Genomic DNA, 22,929 nt, shown 5'->3' on the forward strand with positions numbered 1-22,929 from the left:
AGGCAGTAAATATTTGTTGCCTAAATGGGTGTATTAATATTTTATTATTTAAATAAGAACGATGGCAAACTATCAGTATAGTGATTAGAGTCAGGGAATTTTAAACCAATCAGAGACCGTAGGAATTCCTGAACTGACCTGTTAATTCTAGACACGAAAATGCTGAGGTCTGAGAGGTTTGGGGACTTGCCTCAGGTAAGCCACAAATGTAATGGCCATCCTGCATCCAGGAGTCAGGACCGTCCACTCCAGAGAACCTGTCTGCCCTCAGCTGTTACACGTCTGCATTCACACCCATTTTTCCCCCCAGAAACTTAGCTACCTTACCACCGTTTAATATTTATTGCAAAATACACCCCTTCAACCTGTTAACATTTTCTAACATGATGATAGAATTATTAAAATGATTGCCAAATTGAATTGTAACAATAAAACATACTTAGGAAATCTATTAAAAATTGGACTGGTGAATATTCTAGCCCTTCTTCACTTTGAAAAATGCAAGTTTAATCTAATGAGAAGATATTAGTTTAACTTGCTTTTTCATAGCTTATAATAAATCCATAAGGAAAGGTAAAACATGGACATATTCAGCAGACTTTATCATATCCATTTTAAAAAAGTTCTTAAGTATAGAGCAATGGGGATAGTTTAATGCTATGCTAAAGAAATTTGAATATCTGGGCATTTCACTAGTAGCTGCTTTATAAATGGGTAGAAAGATGGTATTTTAAGAGAAAGGTTAAATATTCAGTGATGAGATATGTCTGCCTCCTAAAACCAGTGAAAGAAGTAATGGCAATTGAGCATTTCATAAAATGTGGTCATTCCTGGAGAGCCCTTAAAAGCTGACAGCAGGAAAGGGTAGTTAATTCTCCATGGTTCTCTCCTGGCTGCCCCCACCCCCACCCCAAACAGGGCCCAAGAGCCGTCTGCAGAGCTGAAGAAATAATTATTCTCCAATACCACATACACTCTCACACTCACACGCAGCACATCACGTAGAATCTGTATTTTACACATCAAGTTGATTTTGTAAACCAGCTTGGAAGAGCTGTGGCCTTCCCTTCCTTCCCGTGGACGTTTGATGACAGTTGTGATCTGGTTTCCCCTAAATAGCCAATTGAATTTAAACCTTTGTAATGGGCTCTGACTGTTAATTTTCCCAGATCACCAAAGTATCCTTTTTTAGCCGTGCCTGCCCAGTCACACGCCACATTCAGCCAGCTCAGCACACAGTTGAGCATCTTAGCACAGGGTTGACAGTGTTCTGCAGCCCCCACCCCAGCCTGCCACCACATGCATTACTGGACACGGTGCTGCTGGCCTCCAGTCCCGGCTCTGGCTCCAGCACCGGCACGCCCAGGCCGGTGAGAAATGCCCAGGTCACTGCACCTGTCTGAGCATTGGTTTGCTCGTTTGTGATAAGGGGCTGGTGAACCTCCTTGTTCTCGTGGGCTGAATTGAAAATGGGGGAGGTCCACAGGAAGCACCGTGCTGGTTCTAAACGCCTGCTTGTGATTCTAGAACTGTGTCCACTGAGGCTGAAAGCACCGTGACCAAGAATTTCACCAAGGACGAAGTTATGGAAGAACTCAGAAACTGTATACAGCAACAGGACTCCGCGCTCAAAAAGCGATTCCTTGACTTCAGCAGGGAACTTAATGGCAAAATTAAAGCGCACGACTTCAGGAAGGTAGGAGGATGGGTTCTCTATGTCTGCGTTTCTTTCTCTCCTGAGGAAGTTCGGTGGTTTTATGGTATTATACTCTCGTGCTTTAAAGGAGAGGCGTTAGGTTTTCAGTAAGGGGTTATTCCAGGACAAAGCAGATCTATTTCTAGGTATCTTCTAACACTTTGAATGGATTCTTTAGGCCAAATATGTCTTTGGCAACTTTCTTCAGAGAATGCTTTTGATATGGAGATGGCTGGTTTTTGATAGCTCAACTTTCTAACCTGAGCGTTCACTGATACGTTGTTTGCCCATCCACAGAGTATCTGGCTTTGTGCGTCGTGCCTCGTGGGGCAGAATAGGGGCAGGAATGAAGCTGCTGAGATCTCCTCCCTGCCAGCGAGGCGATCCCTCGATGCCGTGATAACAGGGCTGTGGTTTGTTCCTCCAGAAAATGAAAAACAATCTGGCAGTAAAAATGGGAAGCTCAGAGTTCTGATTTGCATGTGCTGATGGGAACTGGCGAGGCTCTGCCAGAAAGGACTCAGTTTGAAGGGTTCTGCATAGACTTCTCAGAAATTAAATGATTGCTTAAAATTCCTGTTATGATCTTTCTCGCTAATCATCTTCAGCTATTGTTGAGGAAAGCATTTTAGCTAATATGCAGCAGTGTCCGTGTGAACAAATTTAGAAGGGACTGAAATATATTTCCAAGAAGAGAATAATTATCTTAGTAGCTCCCATTTATCTAGAGCCCGCCCCCATGCCAGGTGCTGTAATAGTCTCTTTACATATCTTATTTCCAACCTTCCTGAGCATCATAGAGGATGGATGGAGGAGGAAGTGGGGCTCGAGGCGCAGAGATGGGGTTCGATGGCTGTTGAGACAGTCCGGACCTCCTCCCTCCCCAGACATTACGAGATGTGGAGGGCCTGCCGTTGTGTGAGCATGTGGGGGCACGGTGAGGAGGATCGATTCAAGCAATACTTAGAATAAGGGGCAACGGATAAGGAAGAGGGAAGAGTCAAGGGTGGTTCCTACATGTCTGGTTTGGGGGACCAGGTGGCTGGTAATTAGTCATTGATAATTCTGACGAGAGCAATTTCAGTGCAATGAATGGTGGCAAATGGGGGCAAATCCTTTAACTCTCCCAGGGCTCCTTGTCGTAGATTCTAGGTTCTAGGTCCTAGATTCTCTTGCCGCCCAGTTCGCCTGGCACCAGTCGCCACAAGCGCAGTGGCTTCAAGCGATCTTGATGCTCATTGGTCTTGATTTATAGAGTCTGTTCATAGGTTCATAGGAAACCAAGAATCAACTCGTCTGCCTCCAATTTTTCAGAGAGGCAAAGCGGCCACCTTGGGCAGGAGGTGGTGGCAAAGCTGGGACTAAGACCCGTGACCACTGACTCCGACGGCAGCTTCTTACCTCTTCTCCCCTGAGAACAACTTCCGGTCCATGAGCTCAGCTGCCGGTTCTTCCATCTTACGGCCTGATCTGCCACTCACAAGGCAGTGTCCCCCCGCTCACACCTCTAGTTCACATCCCAGAGGACTCTCCTGAACCTCCAATGTCAGGTGCCCACCTGCCTACTCGACTTCTTCGTGTGGGCATCTCAGAGGTGCCCAGATTCTCACCAAAGCCTCTCTCTGCTCAGTCAGGGGCGACCTCTTCTTCCAGATGCTCAGGGCTAAAATCTTGGAGTCTTTCCTGACTCTCCTCTTTCTCTCAACCCACATCCAGTCATCAGCACAGCCTGTTGGCTCCCTCCCCCACTGTCTCTTACCGTCACCTCTTGCCAGATTATTCCAGAAGCTTCCTCACTGCTCTCTCTGCCCCACCAGGGCGTGTTCTCAACTCAGAAGCCAGAGTGACCCTCACAGCCTCAGTCAGCGTGGACCACTCCCTCTCAGAATCCTCTGATGGCCCCCATGTCACTCAGATAAAACCCAGAGTCCTAGAGAGGGCTGGAGGGCCCCGCGTGACCCAACCACTCAGCACCGCTCTGCCTTCGGCCTGACCACCTTCCCCCAGCTCAGCGCCCTCCAGCCACCCCTGCCTCCTGCTCCCGGCTTTGCCCTGCTGTCCCCTCCACCTGGAATGCTGTTCCCCTGCGACCTGTACGGCATCCCCCTCACCTCCTGCAAGCCTCTGTCCAGCTGCACTTCCGCCATGAGGCGGAGCAACCCTGACATTGCCAGGCCAATGCCGCCTGCCTCACCCCAGTCTCCTTCACTCTACTCTTCACGGCGTCATCACTATGGCAGGCGTCTCTGCCGCACCAAGAACCTTTCGTTTGTTTCTTTGTTCTGCTGGTTTGCCTGTCTTCTCCCGTGTACACCGATGCTCCACGGCAGACGTTTTTGTCCCGTTTGGACAGTGACGCGTCCCAGGTGTTGGCGCACGGCAGGGTCCCACGGCGTTTGTGGGATGAGTGGATGAACGTGAAGAGCGACGAGAACCCCACCCCTGGGGCCCTGAGTGGGTGCACCTGAGGGTGGGGACAGACACTATGAAACTCCTCGGCATTCCTAGCCGCAAAGCTGCTCCCCACATCTATCCGTGGCAACGCCCCAAACTCTCCCGGTCGCCTCTCCTGTCCCCGCCCCCCCCACACCAGTTTCTCTGCATCCCAGCTGACCTCGAGGGCACCTATTAGGTTGGTACAAAAGTAGTGGCGGTTTTTGCAACGTTTTTAACATTATAAACCACAATTACTTTTGCACCAACCTAATTATTGTGTTGTTCTGCTGCTTCCTTCGGGCGGAACCCACGTGCCTCTGCCTCCCCCCATGTTCTGGCTTCCTGGAGATGTGCCCATGGTGAGGGTAAGGGGGATGGGAACCATGAAGGGACAGGGCCCATACGCAGGGAGAAAAGTCTGTTGTTTTGACACGGAAACTAATGACCAATTTTCTGTGAATCCAATTAAGCACATTGTCCAGTGGTTTCGCTCCTGGTGACCTTTGGGAAACGTCCCGCTGTGACCAAGTGTTGAGCTTGAAGAGGGACAGCCGTGGGGAGATTCTGAATAGTCTGCCAGGGACCTAGGATTGAACTTCCTAAGCTGATAACTTCAAAGCATTATGCAAATGTAAATTTTCACCATTAATTGAAGAGATTGTTTATAGGTCAGGGTGATTTTATGACCAGTGAAGCCAGAGCTAGAAAAACACAGGCTCATTCTGTAGAATGAAGTAATTTAGGTTCGACACAATGTGGAACGGCCCGATGTTAAAGGCTTGGGAATATTGAACTTCCGTGTCAAGGGAACCTTTGGAATCGACTCCTCTAGAGAGCTTTAAGTATCAACGAGTCATAACAATTCTGTATGGTAATACTGCAGTAATAATAACTGTGTGGCAATACTGCAGTAATAGTAACTGTGTGGCAATACTGCAGTAATAATAACTGTGTGGCAATACTGCAGTAATAATAACTGTGTGGCAATACTGCAGTAATAGTAACTGTGTGGCAATACTGCAGTAATAGTAACTGTGTGGCAATACTGCAGTAATAGTAACTGTGTGGCAATACTGCAGTAATAGTAACTGTGTGGCAATACTGCAGTAATAGTAACTGTGTGGCAATACTGCAGTAATAGTAACTGTGTGGCAATACTTCAGTAGTAATAACTGCAGTGGTGCCGACAACCATCCCTGACAGTGGCGACGGTAGCACCACAGGTACTGTTTGGTCAGGACTGTGGAAGTGCTTTACATCTGCTAGTTCTAACCCTCACAGAAACCCCGAGAGGTGTAGATGATGGTGTGCCCGTCACAGATGAGGAGACCAAAGCTCAGGAGGTAAGATAGTGAGTCAGTGCTGTTTAGCTGGGAAGCCATTCAGATGCTTGGATTTGAATCCATGCTGGTCTGTTAGCAGCCTCAGACACCTGTTGGGTGGAATATGGGCTGAGTGGGTGGACTACGGGCTGGCTGGTGGACTATGGGCTGGCGGGTGGATATGGGCTGGCTGGTGGGATACGGGCTGACTGGGTGTAACATGAGCTGAGTGGGTGGAATACGGTCTGGCTGGGTTGAATACGGGCTGGCTGGTGGGATACGGGCTGGCTGGTGGAATATGGGCCGGCTGGTGGGATACGGGCTGGCTGGTGGGATATGGGCCGACTGGTGGAATACGGGCCGACTGGTGGGATACGGGCTGGCTGGTGGGATATGGGCTGACTGGTGGGATATGGGCCGACTGGTGGAATACGGGCCGACTGGTGGGATACGGGCTGGCTGGTGGAATATGGGCCGGCTGGTGGGATACGGGCCGGCTGGTGGGATACGGGCCGGTTGGTGGAATACGGGCCGGCTGGGTGGAATACGGGCCGACTGGTGGGATACGGGCTGACTGGGTGGGATACGGGCCGGCTGGTGGAATATGGGCCGGCTGGTGGGATACGGGCCGGCTGGTGGGATACGGGCCGGTTGGTGGAATACGGGCCGGCTGGGTGGAATACGGGCCGACTGGTGGGATACGGGCTGACTGGTGGAATACGGGCTGGCTGGTGGAATACGGGCCGACTGGTGGGATACGGGCCGGCTGGTGGGATATGGGCTGACTGGTGGGATATGGGCCGACTGGTGGAATACGGGCCGACTGGTGGGATACGGGCTGGCTGGTGGGATATGGGCTGACTGGTGGGATATGGGCCGACTGGTGGAATACGGGCCGACTGGTGGGATACGGGCCGACTGGTGGGATACGGGCTGGCTGGTGGGATACGGGCCGGCTGGTGGAATATGGGCCGGCTGGTGGGATACGGGCCGGTTGGTGGAATACGGGCCGGCTGGGTGGAATACGGGCCGACTGGTGGGATACGGGCTGACTGGTGGAATACGGGCTGACTGGTGGAATACGGGCTGGCTGGTGGAATACGGGCCGACTGGTGGGATACGGGCTGGCTGGTGGGATATGGGCTGACTGGTGGGATATGGGCCGACTGGTGGAATACGGGCCGACTGGTGGGATACGGGCCGACTGGTGGGATACGGGCTGGCTGGTGGGATACGGGCTGGCTGGTGGAATACGGGCCGGCTGGTGGAATATGGGCTGGCTGGTGGAATACGGGCTGGCTGGTGGGATACGGGCTGACTGGTGGAATACGGGCCGGCGGGTGGAATACGGGCTAGCTGGTGGGATACGGGCTGACTGGGTGGAATACGGGCTGGCTGGTGGGATACGGGCTGGTTGGTGGGATACGGGCTGACTGGTGGGATACGGGCCGACTGGTGGAATACGGGCCGGCGGGTGGAATACGGGCTGGCTGGTGGGATACGGGCTGACTGGGTGGATTACGGGCTGGCTGGTGGGATACGGGCTGACTGGGTGGAATACGGGCTGGCTGGTGGGATACGGGCTGGCTGGTGGGATACGGGCTGGCTGGTGGGATACGGGCTGACTGGGTGGAATACAGGCTGACTGGGTGGGATACGGGCTGACTGGGTGGGATACGGGCTGGCTGGTGGGATACGGGCTGACTGGGTGGGATACGGGCTGACTGGGTGGGATACGGGCTGGCTGGTGGGATACGGGCTGGCTGGTGGGATACGGGCTGACTGGGTGGAATACAGGCTGGCTGGTGGGATACGGGCTGGCTGGTGGGATACGGGCTGACTGGTGGAACACGGGCCGACTGGTGGGATACGGGCTGACTGGTAGAATACGGGTGGGTATAATCTATGGCATCAAGCTTGCATGTGTCTCAGAGCTTTGGGACAGGGACCTGAATTTTAATAACAATGCCCCACTATCTTCCTATCATTTTGGCTGTGGGTATGCAATGTTCTTCATCTTCTCATCCCCCAAATCTGTGTCTCACCAATTATGTAGTGAAGTGGCTGCAGTTTCCTCCCCGGGGATGGGGGGGGGAGCGCCGACTCCCTGTACCTGCTGCCAATTAGGTGTGTGTACAGTTGTTGATCATTGAGATGGAGGCAGCGCTGCGTGTTGCCTGCGTACCTTGTGTTCTAAATTAGAAGCACTAATTATTTATCCTCACCAGCTGTCTATTGCCTTGCCTGTGGCGAGGGCAGAGGGGTTGGCCACCCAGGTCTTTGAGGGAGAGCCGGGGGAGTCTGGAGTTAGGCGGTAACTCTGAGTCGCCAAATCCATGGAGCCCTGCATTGTCATCCTGAGAGACTATTACAGGTTTTCACCACCGTGGTCAGGAAGATTTCGTCGGCTCTGCGAATTCTGTTTGTTAACAATCTGTCTTCCCCCCTTTTTTCGCTCTCTAATGTAGGAGATGTTAGAGTTTCTGATTAATGGGAGACAACCAGTGACACCACACTGACTTGACAGTCCTGACAGAGACAGAGCTATGCAGGTTTTAACGAACTCGGTGTGCGTTTCATGGTTAATGTGTAATTTCTGTGGGGGGCGGGGAAAGGTACTGTTTCTGGAATTGTGCTAGACCTGGTCGTATATTACATCATTCCTCACAACAGTCCTGTAAAGCATGTTCTTTCTCCCAGGAAGTCTCCCTCTCCCAGTGCTCTGGCCATTGTACCACATACCCTGTGACTTTTGCATGTTGTCATTTTGTTTTAAAAAATGAGTCAAGAACTGGTTAGTGTTGCAGGAAAACTGTGTTTGAACTTGAGGGTGATCTAGAATCTTTAAATTCCTTCTCTAAGTACTTTTTCTTCCCTTCTCCCTCCTTCACATGCTGAATTGGCAGCAGCAACCCCCAAAACAGTGTCTTAAATAAGAGAGGCAGGTGTTTTTCTCCCTCATGACAAGGAGTCCAGAGTTGTCTGTACAGGGCCAGTGGAGCCGCTCCACCGTGTCTTCTGAGACCCAGGCTGCTTCAGGTTTCCGGCTCTTTCAGTCTCGTCCTCACGCATGCAAGGTGGCTGCTGGAGCACCAGCCACTACACACATTTCAGGCATAAAGAAGGGGGAAAGGGAAGGGCAACAGGCCTGAGCTACGCAAGTCTTTCTTTTTTTAAAGGGCTTTCTTAGCAGCTTCTCCCAGCAGCTTCATTTTATTGACCAGGTCTGTGTTCCATGGATATGGCTCTATATACGTATATATAATTCTTGGCTGCATACATTACTACATCCAGAAAAAGCAAGGTGCTTTTCCCGCGGGAGACGGAGACAATATGTATGAGGCAGGCAAGTCGAACAGTCTCTGTCAGCCTTTTTCTCAGTACACGTTTTGAAGAAGGCTGTTGCACACTTGGTTAGGACTCAGCCACATGGGGACATGGATCAAACAGGGGTTTCATTGCGTGGTGCCAGGGACCCATGGGGAAGACAAAATGACAAAGGACCCAAGGACACACAAGCCAAGAGTAGTCTACTGGCGTGATTAGACTAACCGAGCTGTTCCCTCCCTCCGGAATTCGAGGGCGCGTTACAATCCCAGTTCCCTGTAATTGGCTGTTCCTGAAGGGACTCTTATTCTTCACCCTCAGTAAACACGCTGAGCGTTGTACAGCTCACTGCTGTTCTCAGTCCTGTCTCCGGAGGCCCAGCCAAGGCCTCTGGAGACAGACGCCAGGCTGCAGAGCTCCTCAGCAAACTTACCGATCACCCACCCCCCTCCCTGTGTCCTGGAGGCACGAGTCTGGGACAGCCCACCCCAGCAGCCCAGATTCCCGGCGCCTTACGCCTGCCCTTGCTTTGGAGTGGCTGAGGTTTCCTTCTTCCTCCCAGCAGAGCACCTCCTCTCGGGTGCTGGTCAGGCTCACAGTTCTGGGGGCCTGCCCTGTCCCCACCCTCCACCATCACTTCCTAATTGCATATGTCTTCCCCAAAGAGGGGGCAGGGACCCCATGGAAACCGAGCCCCAAGAATGCCGCTGAACGTCTCCCAGCCCTAAGGTGCAGATAAGCAAACCAAATGACTATGGTGACTGGGCAGATTACGTTTTTCTTTTTTTTAAAGTCAAGTATTAAATATTTTCATTCATCTGGTTTTAAATCTTTTACTGGGAGCACACAACTCTGGTAAATAAAACAGGTATTTTTAAAACTCTTCTTTATATATTATGTGAGGGGAAAAACACAAAAATAAGGGAACAAACAAACTTTCATAATAAGAGACCCATATACGCACCCAATGTCAGAGGCCCAGAGAGCGAGTGGGAAATCGCTAGGGGTCATCTCCCCACATTTACCCTTTTGGGGCTTTCAGCACCACTTTGCATTTTGACTACTGGGGCAGAGAGGAGCTTGGAGGCCCGCTCGGCTTCGCACACGGAGCACTGGTTCTCCAGCCTTGTTCAGGGGGCTTATGGCTAGGGTAAGAAAACCCTGAGGGAAAACAGATGAGGTACCCTGCTGCTGAGAATGCCTGGTGGGGACAGGATGTGCCAGTGACCCGTGGGGAGCTAAATCCGCAGACTTAGTGCTTTAGCTTCCTGTTACAGCTTCCCAGTCTTGCAGATGTTTTCAGGGGTGACCAGCTGTACGTTCGAGTTACCTCACATCTTCAGTGTTATTGGTCCAAGTCCCATATAACCATCAAAAGTATGCATTTATTAGTGTTTCTCTGTCTTCTGGCAACAACCCTCTGCCAGACGCCAAAGCTGGACTCTCTTGTGGCCGCTCTCAGAGCAGGAGCAGTTGCAGACCCTTGGTGTCAGCTGACACGCCCCCTAGGACTTCTGTGTTTGCCTTTGTGTTGTCCTGGCCTTTCTGGTGGTGGGGAGGGGTTCTGTCTCCTAAGTAACACAGTGTGGGGACTTGCATTCTGCTTTTCAAAAGTTTTCAACTTCAATTTTAGCCCCAAGAATTTCCAGCAGTCAGCAGAAGTCTGGAAGGGGAAACCAGCCTACCCCTCGTGTCTCCAATGTGGCCACACAACTAGCCAACACTCTGCTGGAGTGGCCCTCTGCCTGGCCCAACCCTATTTCCCAGCCTCACGTCTACTGCCACAATCCTCAGCTGTTCCCAGGGAAAATGCGGTTGCATAGGCTCAGTTTGCCTCTGACAGGTTCTTCTCACCTTGGAATTGTAATCCCTTTAAACGACATTATGGCTTCCTCAGCTCTCTGATCTGATCCCTTTTTCTTATTTTGTAATCGATTGGGCTTTTCTACTTTTTTCAATGAGAATGTTTTTTTTTCTGTTTTTTTTTAATTGTAAAAATAAGCTTATTGATGATAACGTCAGATAATTTACTCCCGATATTTGATATTACGAACTTCAGGGTCTTTGAGATACACGGGATCTTTGTATGTAACTGGCACAAAACCCATCATTTGAGCTCTTTCAGTCACTTTTGTAATTTCTTTTTGTTTCTCCCCACAAAGACCTGTTAGGAGCCTTCCATAAATGCATCCAGTAAATGGAGAAATAAACCGGGACAAAAGCTGCACAGTCTTATAATCTACACATTTTCCACCTAAGATACACTTTTTAAGAGGTTCCTTATAAGGATTTTCCATTGGAGTGGGCAGGTCCTCATTGCTGGTTACCTGTTTATATTGTGAACAACTTCTCCTCAGCACCATGTGATTTCCGCGATTTGGGATGCAGACAATAGCCGTTATGAAGTGGGTCAACTTTTTCCTCCCTAGACTACTGCCAACAGCAACCACAGCGACCATGGTTCCTCACTCCTCTTCCTTCAATGAGAATGTTTGCTTGCTATGAATTATTCCATCCTATCCAGAAGCAGTTGAAATTCGTCAGTTCTATTACCGTGTTTACCCCAAAATAAGACCCAGCCAGACCATCAGCTCTAATGCGTCTTTTGGAGCAAAAATTAATATAAGATCTGGTCTTATGTTATATTATGTAAGACCCAGTCTTATATTATAGTAAGATAAGACCGGGTCTTATATTAATTTTTGCTCCAAAAGATGCTGATTGTCTGGCTAGGTCTTCTTTTCAGGGAGATAATGGTAGTAACAACTTTATTTGTACTGTTATTTTTTTCTTGTATATCTGTTTTATAGTTCTTTATTTTTGTTGTTACCTTGATTCTTCTCTCCCTTCTACTTGATTGAGATTCAATTTCCTTTTTTCTAATTTCTTGAGATAGAATGTTAGATCATTGCTTTTTAGCCTTTATTTCTCTAATGTATGAATTAACGGCTATACATTGCCCTCTAGGTACAGGCTTAGCCATATCATACAAGTTCAGTATGTCATATTTTCATTATCATTTGATTCAAAATATTTCATAATATTCCTTTTGATTTTTTTCCCTAATGGTTTATTTTGAAGGAGTGTTACTTAATTTCCAAACAGTTGGGATTTTTCTAGTTTCCCTTTTATTATTGATTTTAAAGTTGGTTCCATTGTAATGAGAGAATACATTCTAAAGTCTAGATGACTTCAACCAATCCTTTGAGGTATTGGGGACTGGATTATAACCCAGCATATAGATAGTTTTGGCAAATGTTCCATAAACACTTGAAAAGAATGTGTACTCCATCATGGACCTTCAGTTTTCTAAGTATGTCATTTAGGTTGATTATATTAACGGTGTTTTTCAGAACTTCTATATCCTTATCAAATTTTTGCCTGCTCATCCCATTAGCTATTGAGAGAAGTGTATTGAAGTATATTGTGGATTTGTCTAGTGCGATCCACTTTTATTCTGTTGATTGTTGCTTTATTCACTTTGAAGCTAAATTATTGGGTATACATAGATTCAGAATTGCTGAAACTTCCTATGAATTGTCTCCTTTATCATTATGACATGACTCTCTCGATACAGAGTAATGTTACATGCCTTCAAGCCTATTTTTGTCTGATAATAATATAGTTACTTCAGCTTTCTTTTGATTCGTGTTAGCATAGTATATTCTTTTCTATCCCTTTACTTCAAACTTTCTGGGTGCTTATATTTAAAGTAAGTCTGTTTTAAGGGCAGCATAGCTGATATTTTAAAAGATGTAGTGCGACAGTCTTCTACCTGGAGTATTCAGTCCATTTTATATTTAATTACTGATAGGGTTGTTTTATATCTATTGTCTTACTGTTTTTTCTCTTTGACCCAGCTGTCTCATGTTTCTGTCTCTGCCTTTTCTTACCTTCTTTTAGATTATTCGGCTATTTCTATTATTCTGTTTTCCCCTCTATTAGCTTACTGGTGAGTACATTCTTCTGTCCTTCTTACTGTGGCTACAGTAGTGATTGCAACACGTACCCTTATCTTACTGCATGTAGTTAAATATAAACTATCTTTATCACTCCCCTAACATTGCTAGATATAAAAAAATATTCTAATTTCATTTATCCCTTCCAATCTTTTGTGTTATTGCTGCCATGCATTTACATTTTACATATGTGTTAAATCCCACAAGATACTATTATTATTTTTATAGGAAAAAAGCTGTCATATGTATGTACATATTACCCTTGCTTTGTTCTTTCCCTCTTACATCTTTATGTTTGCACCTGGGCTCATTTTCACTTTGCCTAAAGACCTCCCTTTTGTCCTTCTTAGAGTTCAAGTGTAGCAGCAACCAGCTCTCTGCATTTTCATAGTTTACTCAGATTTCCTTAGTTTTTACCTCACGTCCTTTTTCTGTCCACGATTCCATTCAGGATCCCACGTTACATTTAGCTGTTATGTCTTCTGAGACTTCTCTGGGCTGTGACAATTTCTCAGACGTTCCTTGTTTTTGATAATCTTGACAGTTTTGAGGATTACTGGTCAGATACTTTGTAGAATATCCCTCTACTGGGATTTGTCTGATATTTTTCTCTTGATTAGACTGGGAGTAATGTTTTGGGGAGGAAGAGCATGGAGGTAAAGTGCCCTTCTCATCACATCACATCACATCACATCACATCACATCACATCACATCACATCACATCACATCACATCAGAGCACGTGCTGTCAGCATCCTGATGCTGGTCACGTTGATGTTGACCTTGATCACCTGGCTGAGGTGTGTCAGGCTTCTCTCCACTGTAAACTTCTTTTCTCTCTCTCTTTCCATACTGTTGTCCTTGCTCAGCCCACACTTATGGAGGGGAAATTATTATGTTCCACCTCCTTCACGGCAGAATAGCTACATAAATTATTTGAAATTCTTCTGCATGGGAGATTTGTCTCTTCTATCCATTTATTAATTTATTCAATCATTTATTTATATGAGTACAGACTTATGCCTCATTATCCTTTAAATGTCTGTGTAATCCTTAATAATATTTCGTTTCTCACTCCTGATATTGGTAATTGTTTTTATCTTTTCGCTTTGTTTCTTGAATAGTCTGGCTAGAGGTTTATCACTTTTATTGATCTTTTTATAAAACAAGCTGTGTTTCATTGGTTTCCTCTATTGCTTGTCTACATTCTATTTCGTTGATTTCTACTCTTATCTTTATTATTTCTTTTCTCCTACTTGCTTCAACTTTTGGAGGGTTTAATTTGCCTGACACACCAGGGGATTTTTCTTGGAATGTTCACCTTGAGAACCTGGTGAAGTTCCTGGTGATAAAATCCAAGTGTGCCCCTCCCCCCAAGACCGAGCCCCCGGTTTCTCGTTCCTCAGCTCATCCTCCCTCAGCCTCTAGCAGTTTGTCAAAGAACCACGTACGTGTTCCCCCCAGTTTGTGGCAGCATTGGCTTCTGCTCCCAGCAATCTGCTCTTGGCTGTGACTCTCTGTGTTCATACCTGTCTCTCCAGATTTCAGATTTCTCTGATGGGTCTAAGAAAAGTCATTGATTTTCAGTTTGTACAGCTTTTTTCTTGTAAGGATGGAAGTGATGACTTCCAAGCTCTTTACAGATTGAACCTGAAAGCAGAATTCACTCTTATGTTTTAAAGATATTTTAGCTGGAAATGGAATTGTAGGTTGGCAATTATTTGCTCCTAGCATTTAGAAGATATCATTCCATTGTCTTCTGGTTTCTGTCAGTTCTGTTGATAAATAAACCACCAGTCTTATTGTTGCTCCTTTGAATGTAATGTATCTTGTTTTCTTCAGCAGCTTCTAAGATTTTTGTCTTTGTATTTCAGCAACGTAACTATTTGTGCCTGGTTGTGCCTTTCCTTGTATGCATCCTGCTGGGGTTTGCAGTTCATCTTGAAACTGTGGGTTGATGTGTTTAATCAAAAATTTTGTGAAAAATTCTCAACCATTATCTCTTTTCCTTTTCTTATGCTCCATTCTCCCTGTCCTCGTATGTTACACTGGCTCACAATATCCCACATGTCTCTTTCACTCTTCTATGTCCTTTCCATCCTGTTTCTCTCAGTGCTTCAGTCCCAGTATGTTCCATTGACCTGTCTTCCAGTTTGTTAATCCTATGTTCTGCTTTTCCCAACCTGTGGTAAATTTTATTCATATAACTTTTAATTTTAGTATTTTTTTCCATTGTGGGATGTCTATTTGCTTATTTTTAATATATTCCATATCTGTGTCTGTTCTTCTATTGTCTCAGCATATTCCTGTATTTTCTTAAATGTATTTATAACTATTTAAAAATCTTTTTTTCTGCCAACTCCAGTATCTGGATCACCTGTAGATCTTTTTCTATTGTCTCTTTTTCCCCTTGACTTTGGGTCACATGGTCCTCTCTCTCGGCATGCCAGATAGATTTTTATTGATTGTCAGATATTATGTTAAGAAAATTGAGAAGCTCTAGGTAATGGGTCATGCTTTCCTTTGCTAGGCAGATAGAATGGGGCCTGATGATCTTAATCCAGTTAGGGACTGAGTTGATTTGAGGTTGGATTGCAGTTTCTCAAGGCTCCATTTGCCTTAAAATGAAAACAAGAGAAAACAAAAAAAATCTGCTGTTCCTGGGGTGTAGCCTCTAAAGTTTTAAACCCAGAACCTATGTTATTCTCTGAGCCACTGCCCTTGAAAAATCCTGAACTCTAACCTTTGTTTCCTCAGGACCACAAGGTGACAAAAGAAGTTCCTTCTTCTTTTCAGAGGCTTTCTGCCATGATTTTTAGTCTTCTGACCCACATGGCTTCTGAATTCAACAAATATCTTGAGGGGAAAACTGGGCTCAGTTCTCCTCTTTTCCCTTCTCACTAGGAATCTGGCCAATCCAGTCTCTAATTTTGGTCACTGTAGTCCCATGAGTTTGTCACAAGCTCTGCTTGTCTCTCTCTGTGCTAATAGTGACAGTCTGCCCGGGCCACCAGCCCCCATCCTAAGCCTCTTGCCCTGCTCCCAGAATGGGTGAAGGGCTCACTTCTCCTCAGATTCCTCCTGCTCTCAGATTTTTGTACCTTTGAGGCCTGGTTGCCTCAGCAGCTCTCTAATGTGCCATTCAGATGTTTTTGTATTTTATCTGGCTTTTCTGTTTGTCCTCAGCAGAAGCATAGATCTTCTGCAAGCTGAACACCAACCCTTCACTTTTTGAAGGACATTCACTTCTTTTTTTCTTCTTTTTCTATCTCTGAACAATCTTTTTGTGTCTTTACATATTGATGCCTTTGTTTTTATTTCTATGGAATGGATTGCCAGCAATAGGATTGCTCGCTCTAAGATAATATAGTTTTAATTTTAACACATGTTGACTGTTTGTTTTTTTAAAAAAACAACAATACTGTAGTATACCATATTTTTAGTAGCTGTGAATGAAAGTACCTTTTCTCTAACCCTGTTAGCAATAGTAATTATCGCTCTTTAATTTTTGCTGGGCAGATACCTTTAAAGTGATTGCTCATGTTAACTTTAATTTGCATTTATTTCCCAGACTACTAGAGAATTTACTCTTTGGGAGAGGGTCATTAGGATTTGTTCTTCTGTGAGTTGCCTATTTATATCTTTTGCCCTCCTGTCAATTTATGAGATATTTGTTTACTATAGATAGACATTGTCATGTTTCCTGTTTTCATAAGAAGCCCAGGACTCCCAGTTTATCCCTCATCCTCTGGATTTTTACCCCTGGGACTTTCTCCTTCCTTAGGCTCTGTATCTCTTGTAACCTGATGCCAGCCTTACTCTCCCAGTTCCCGCTCTTTTCTGACACTTTTCCAGTTGCACCAGCTCAAGCCTGGCTCTCTCCTGAAGGCACTGCTGTCTCCCTCACTGAGATGGACACTTGACAAGGGCAGCTGTCTTTGTCCTTTTCATTCTCTGCTCTGTCTCCAGCATCTAAAACAGTGCTCAGCACAAAGTAAGTGTTCAATACATATTTGTTCATGAACCCAATCGATACTCAACAGCATTGCAGTGTTGTGGTTCACCACGTTGACTCTGGAGCCAGACTGCCAGGTTCAAGTCCCAGCTCTGCACTTAATAACTATGTGACCTTGGGCCTCAGCTTCCTAAAGTGGAGACTGTAGAAGTAGCTATGTCATAGGATTGTTATCAGGATTAAAAGAGCTAATATATATGTATTGGTTTCCTAGGAATTGGTAACAAATTATCACAAACTGGCTGGTTTAAAACAACAGACATTTATTCTGTCGTAGTTCTGGAGGCTGGAAGTCCACAATCTGGTGTCAGCAGAGTCTGCTCCCTCTGGGGGTTGCAGCGGACCCACCCTTCCTTGCCTGTACTAGATTCGGGGGAGGGGAGCAGCTGGCAATTCTCGCATTCCTTTGCTTTGTAGCTGCGTCACTGCAGCCTCTGTCCTCTTTCTTGTGTGTCTCTGTGTCTCCACTTGCAGTTCTCCTCTCTGTGTATCTGTGTCCACGTTTCCCTCTTATAAGGACACACTAATCCTGTATGACACCTGCCAAGGCCCTATTTCCATTAAAGGTCACAGTCGCAGAAACCAGGGGGTAAGACTTCAACATATCTTTTTGGGGGACACATTTCATCCCCATACAATATGCAAACTCTGTGAACGGGGCCTGGCACGTGACGTCAGGGACTGAGCCGTTGTTTTCCCTCTTGTCCTTGTGCCTTTCCCAGCGCCTAACATACAGTTGTTCAGAAAAACCTGGTGAATTAATTAGTAATTTGTCAGCTCCTTATTTTCTGCACTACCAGTGTATTTTCAAATGTCTCATTTGTCTTTTTTTTTCTCTTTTTTTTTTTTAGTGTATCTTTCGGCCATTAGAATATTTTAAGTTTTTGTACAACCAAATTTGTCTATCTTCCTACCTTTGTTCCTTTTTTCTTTTTAAAAAAAGTAAATTTCCGGGCTTGTAGTCTTGGTTAATAAAGTGTCATTCCTCTACCCTCCACTCTTCTTCCCATGTTTTACTGATAACCTCCTAGACTTTCTTGCAAGAATTTTTATTGTTTTGTTTTTAAAATGGAAATGCTTAATCCATATGGAATTAATTTTTGCACATGGTACAAAATCGGGCTGTTCTACATTTTCCCACTGAATGGAACTGTTACCTGTCTCATCTGTGAAATTCTCATTGTACTGAATTTCTACATCTGAAAATTCCCATTTTGTTATATTGATATACACCTATTTCTATACCAATGCACTATGTGTTTAAAAACAAGTCTTTCCTCATTTGTCTTCATTTTTCTGTTTTCTTAACTATTCTCAGGCCAGGTTTATATTTTCCCATGTAAACTTCATCCAATTACCCCCTCAAATGCATTATTAAGATCACAATTGGACTTGCCTGAAATTTATATCTTAAAAACCTACATGCTTTTGAAGCGAAGAAGAGAGAGCACAAAGGAGCACACAGGAGAGGACAGAGAGCCTGGAGCTCCTGCGGAGGAGGCTGCAGTTCAGTGTCACTTCTTCCTGCCGCATTTGACTTTGGGCTCAGGTTCGGGCATCAGAGGTTGTTTCCACTTGCCCTTTGAACAATAGGTCCGACTTCCAGGACGCGAGGACAGCGTCCTCTGAAGGAGGAATGGCTTGTCTGCTTTCATCTGCAGTCTTCACAATTTGTTAGTGAAGTCCTGGATTCATTTGCCTATGGAACACTCTGATTTTACATGTGTGCAAAAATGCGCTAGGTTCTGGATATTTGCGTCGAAAATGAGACACATCTGGTTGATTTACTGGTTATACCTGAATTCCCCTAGACATTGAAAAGTTGTCAGATCACCTTACCTTGTGTTCTCAGACTGAGACGGTCTCATTTCACCATTTTTGAAGGTTGCATGTAGGTTCAGCATTTTGTCATTCTGAGCCATCTAAGCACAATTGTAGTCTTGTTGGTTTCTACAGGGATAATATATTTTTAAGAAAACGGGGGCTGGCCCAGTGGTTCAGGCGGTTAGCGCTCCATGCTCCTAACTCCGAAGGTTGGCGGTTCGATTCCCACATAGGCCAGTGGGCTGTCAACCACAAGGTTGCCAGTTCAATTCCTCGAGTCCCGTAAGTATGGCGGGCAGCGCCCCCTGCAACTAAGATTAATACGGCACCTTGAGCTGAGCTGCCGCTGAGCTCCCCCATGGCTCAGTTGGTTGGAGTGCGTCCTCTCAACCACAAGGTTGCCGGTTGACTCCCACAAGGGATGGTGGGCTGCACCCCTTGCAACTAGCAATGGCAACTGGACCTGGAGCTGAGCTGCGCCCTCCACAACTAAGACTGAAAGGACAACAACTTGAAGCTGAACAGCACCCTCCACAACTAAGATTGAAAGGACAACAACTTGACTTGGGAAAAAAAAAAGTCCTGGAAGTACACAGTGTTCCCCAATAAAGTCCTGTTCCCCTTCCCCAATAAAATTTAAAAAAAAAGAAAGAAAAGAAAATGGAACCAAATCATCACTGTCATCACCATGCCTGCAGCGAAAGAGAAAAGCAAAAAGCCCCTGTTTTACAACTTGGTGATTGCCATTGACAAACCATCGGTCTGTCTGGAGGGTCAAGAGCTGGGCGCTAAGGCTGGCGGAAGGATGGCTTTAGGAAATGTGATGCAGTACCATTACTGACAGATTGGACAGAATTAGACCAGGTATATCTAGCCTGTGGACTGGTCCTTTTCAGCTTCTGGGGAGTGGTTGGGTTGTGATCATGGTGTGTTTCCTGTGGCCACAGCACTGCCACCCAATGTATAGCATCCCATAGACTCAAAGAGCTGGAAAGGGCCTTAGAGTCCATGTGCACATCCTCCCCCTTATCCCTTCTCCGTTGTTCCCCATCTCAGGGGAGAGAGCACGCTTCCCTGACGCGGTGACGTTGGCTTTTGTCGTGTGGCTTTCTTTGTCATGGAGTGTGGGGGATATGGCCCGAGCAGCTACTGTTCCTTCAGTTTGGTCCCCAGAACATATGCATGTGGAACACGCCTAAACCCACCCCGCAGCCCGGAGCCCAGCCAACCTGCAGGCTGAATTGGAGGCGCCGCGCCAAGCGCATCTGACATCAGCCAAATTGCACGTGACCTACAGACCCATGACCGTGAGAGGCAATGCTTGTCAGTCACCAAATCTTGGATGGTTTGTCCTGCAATAGCTGACTCACAGAGTCTATGTCCCTGCCGTAGGCCAGTTCCAAACATGAACACCCAGGCCCAGTCTCAGCTGTGTCGCCTGCATGCTGCCCAGGCTGGGTCATTTGAATGGGAGTGACACACTTCCCAGTGTGAACGCTGTGCGGAGGTAACCGCCATTGCCCAGGACGTCAGAGCCAGAAGCCTCAGGTCTAAGTCAGATTGTCACCGGTGCTGGGTTGTTTGTTGTCCTGACTGCCAAGCCTCCCTGGGCAGTGACGCCCAGTGCAGTGACGTGAGGGGCTCCATACTGCTCACGTGCGACCCTGGGCAGGCTCTTGCATCGCTGGGCTTCAGGCTCCTCATTCTAAGTGGTGAGAGACACTCTCAGGCTCTCTCAATATTATAAGTCATGAGACGGTGTTGTCTCGTGGCGTCGGGCTGACACGTGTTCACACCTTTGTCCCACCACTTGCAGCTGTGCTGTGTCTTTCCAGCACACGGACGGCTTACTTAGCCTTCCTAACCTTCGATCTCCTCAGTGTAAGGTGGGATCGGTCTTCCTTCCGTTGAGGAGTTGTTGATAACGTGTTAAATAAGATGATGTGTTAAAGTCACTCGGTACAGCAGCTGGCACCTCGTAGGTCCTCAGTCACATTCTCCCTCTTAGTGACGCTTGTGAAGCTTCCATTCCTACCTGGAGTCAGGAAGGAGCATGTACAGCTCAGAGGCCAGCTCTGGCCCTTGTCGTTAGGCTGTTAACACCGGGACTCTGTACTTGACATGCTCACCAGCTTTACCTCCCGTATCTGAGCTGCTGTCTCTGGACACCCCGCCACCGTCACATTCCCCAGGGGCCTGTATCTGAGATGCTCCTCTCCCTTTGAAATTCCATTTCATTCTTCCCGGTACTCCTGTCAGTCAGGGAACAAAGCGGAAATCCTGTTACTTTATCTGCATCACAGACCAAATACATTGCTACCTGTGTGACGACAGCGTCATGCATACCCCTCACGGAGGTTTGCATCCGTTTTGAAGACTGTCTTTCTGGGGCCACATGGACACTCAGACATGTGGGTCTGAATACAGGTACACTGCTACCGCTGCGACGTCAGTTCCAGAACATTGCAAAAACGTGAGGCACCCAAATTTTCTGGTTTCCCAGGGCATATGCAAGTTATATTTATTCTATATTATAGTATATTAAGTGTGCAATCGCGTAATGCCTAAAAATTTATATACCTTAACTTAAAAAATACTTTATTGGTAAAAAGTGCTATCATCTGAGCCTTCTGTGAGTCATATATCATCTTTTTGCTGATGAAGGGTCTTACCACAGTGTTAATGGCTGCTGACTGATCAGGGTGCTGGTTGCTGGAGGTTGGGGGGGCTGTGGCAATTTTTAAAAATAAGCCAGCAATTAAGTTTACCGCGTCAATTGGCTCTTCCTTTCATGAAAGGTTTCTCTGTAACATGAGATGCTGTTTGATAGCATTTTACCCACAGTAGAGCTTCTTTCAAAGTTGGAGTCAATCTTTTCAAACCGTGCAGCTGCTTTTCAACTAAGTTTATGTGATATTCTAAATCGTTTGTTGTCATTTCAACAATCTTTACAGCCTCTTCACCAGGAGTGGATTCCATCTCAAGAAACCATTTCTGTGCTCGTCCACAAGAAGCAGCTCCTCATCCGTACAAGGTTGATCATGAGCTTGCAGCCATTCAGTCACATTTTCAGGCTCTGCTTCTAGTTCTCTTGCTGTTTCCACCACCTCTGCAGTGACTTCCTCTCAAAGTCATCCATGAGGGTTGGCATCAACTTCCAAACTCCTGTTAATGTTGATGTTTTGGCCTCTTTCCATGACTCATGAATGTTCTTAATGGCATCTAGAATGGTGAATTCTTTCCAAAGGTTTGTAACTTATTTTGCTCAGCTATAGCCTTACAAAATATATTTCTTAAATAAAAAGGCGTGAAAGTTAAAATGATTCCTTGGTCACGGGCTGCCGAATGGATGCTCTGTTAGCAGGCATGCAAACTACATTAATCTCATGTCCATCTCCATCAGAGCTCTCGGGTGACCAGGTGTGTTGTCAATGAACAGTGATATTTTGAAAGGAATCTTTTTTTCTAAGCAGCAGGTCTCAGCAGTGGGCTTAAAATATTCAGTAAGCCATGTTGTACAGTGATGTGCTGCCATCCAGGCTTTGTGGTTTCATTTATAGAGCACAGGCAGCGTGGACTTAGCATAACTCCTAAGGGCCCTGGGATTTACAGATGGTAACTGAGCACTGGCTTCGACTTAAAGTCACCAGCTGCATTAGCCCCTAACTAGAGAGCCAGCCTGTCCTGTGAAGCTCTGAAGCCAGGTATTGACTTCTCTCTAACTATGAAAGCCCTAGATGGCATCTTCTTCCACTATAAGTCTGTTTTGTCTACGTTGAAAATCCATGTGTAGTGTAGCCACCTTCACTAATTATCTTACTAGATCATCTGGAAAACTATGGCAGCTTTTATCTCAGCACTGGCTCCTTCACCTGTACTTTTATGCTGTGGAGATGGCTTCTCTCCTTAATCCTCATGAACCAACCTCGCCAGCTTCAGATTTTTCTTCTGCACCTTCCTCACCTCTCTCAACCTTCACAGAACTGAATAGAGTTAGGGCCTTGCTCTGGATTGGGCTTTAGCTTAAAGGGATGTTGTGGCTGGTTTGATCTTCTATCCAGACCCCTAAAACTTTCTCCACATCAGCAGTGAGTATGTTTTGCTTTGTTATCATTTGTGTGTTCACTAAAGTAGCACTTTTAATTTTCTTCAAAAAAATTTTCTTTGCATTAACAACTTGGCTACCTGTTTGGTGCACGAGGCTTAGCTTTCAGCCTGTCTCAGCTTTCGACATGCTTTCCTCACTGAGCTTAATCATTTCTAGCTTTTGATTTAAAGCGAGAGATGTATGACTTCCTTTCACTTGAACACTTAGAGGCCATTGTAGGGTCATTAACTGGCCTGATTTCA

At 46.1% G+C, this 22,929-nt stretch overlaps 2 protein-coding genes across 15 annotated transcripts in view; one reads left to right on the forward strand and one right to left on the reverse strand.

Moving 5' to 3' along the window:
- Positions 1-22,929, forward strand: part of EFCAB6 (EF-hand calcium binding domain 6) — a 218,053-nt gene that overhangs the window by 101,749 nt on the left and 93,375 nt on the right. For all 13 annotated transcript variants that reach the window (XR_016020436.1, XM_088796050.1, XM_074326517.2 and 10 more), the window contains one exon: positions 1,528-1,696. Coding sequence is in view for 12 of the 13 variants with exons in the window: in XM_088796050.1 (XP_088652176.1) it covers positions 1,528-1,696 (169 nt within the window). In the remaining variant the exon portion in view is untranslated. The remainder of the gene's footprint in view (positions 1-1,527; positions 1,697-22,929) is intronic.
- On the reverse strand, positions 10,809-11,240 carry LOC109436465 (small ribosomal subunit protein bS18m-like). 2 transcript variants are annotated; one of them, XM_088795499.1, is made up of 2 exons: positions 11,089-11,240; positions 10,809-11,004 (listed from the first exon to the last, which is right to left on the reverse strand). In XM_088795499.1, exons 1-2 carry the CDS (start codon positions 11,238-11,240, stop codon positions 10,809-10,811), a joined length of 348 nt encoding a protein of 115 aa, XP_088651625.1. The 2 variants fall into 2 exon arrangements, with proteins under 2 accessions (XP_088651625.1, XP_088651616.1); XM_088795490.1 differs by having other exon boundaries at positions 10,809-11,240.

Source organism: Rhinolophus sinicus, chromosome 1, assembly GCF_057876585.1.
Source record: "Rhinolophus sinicus isolate RSI-liver-muscle chromosome 1, RSI-T2T, whole genome shotgun sequence".
NCBI classification, from domain to species: Eukaryota; Metazoa; Chordata; class Mammalia; order Chiroptera; family Rhinolophidae; genus Rhinolophus; species Rhinolophus sinicus.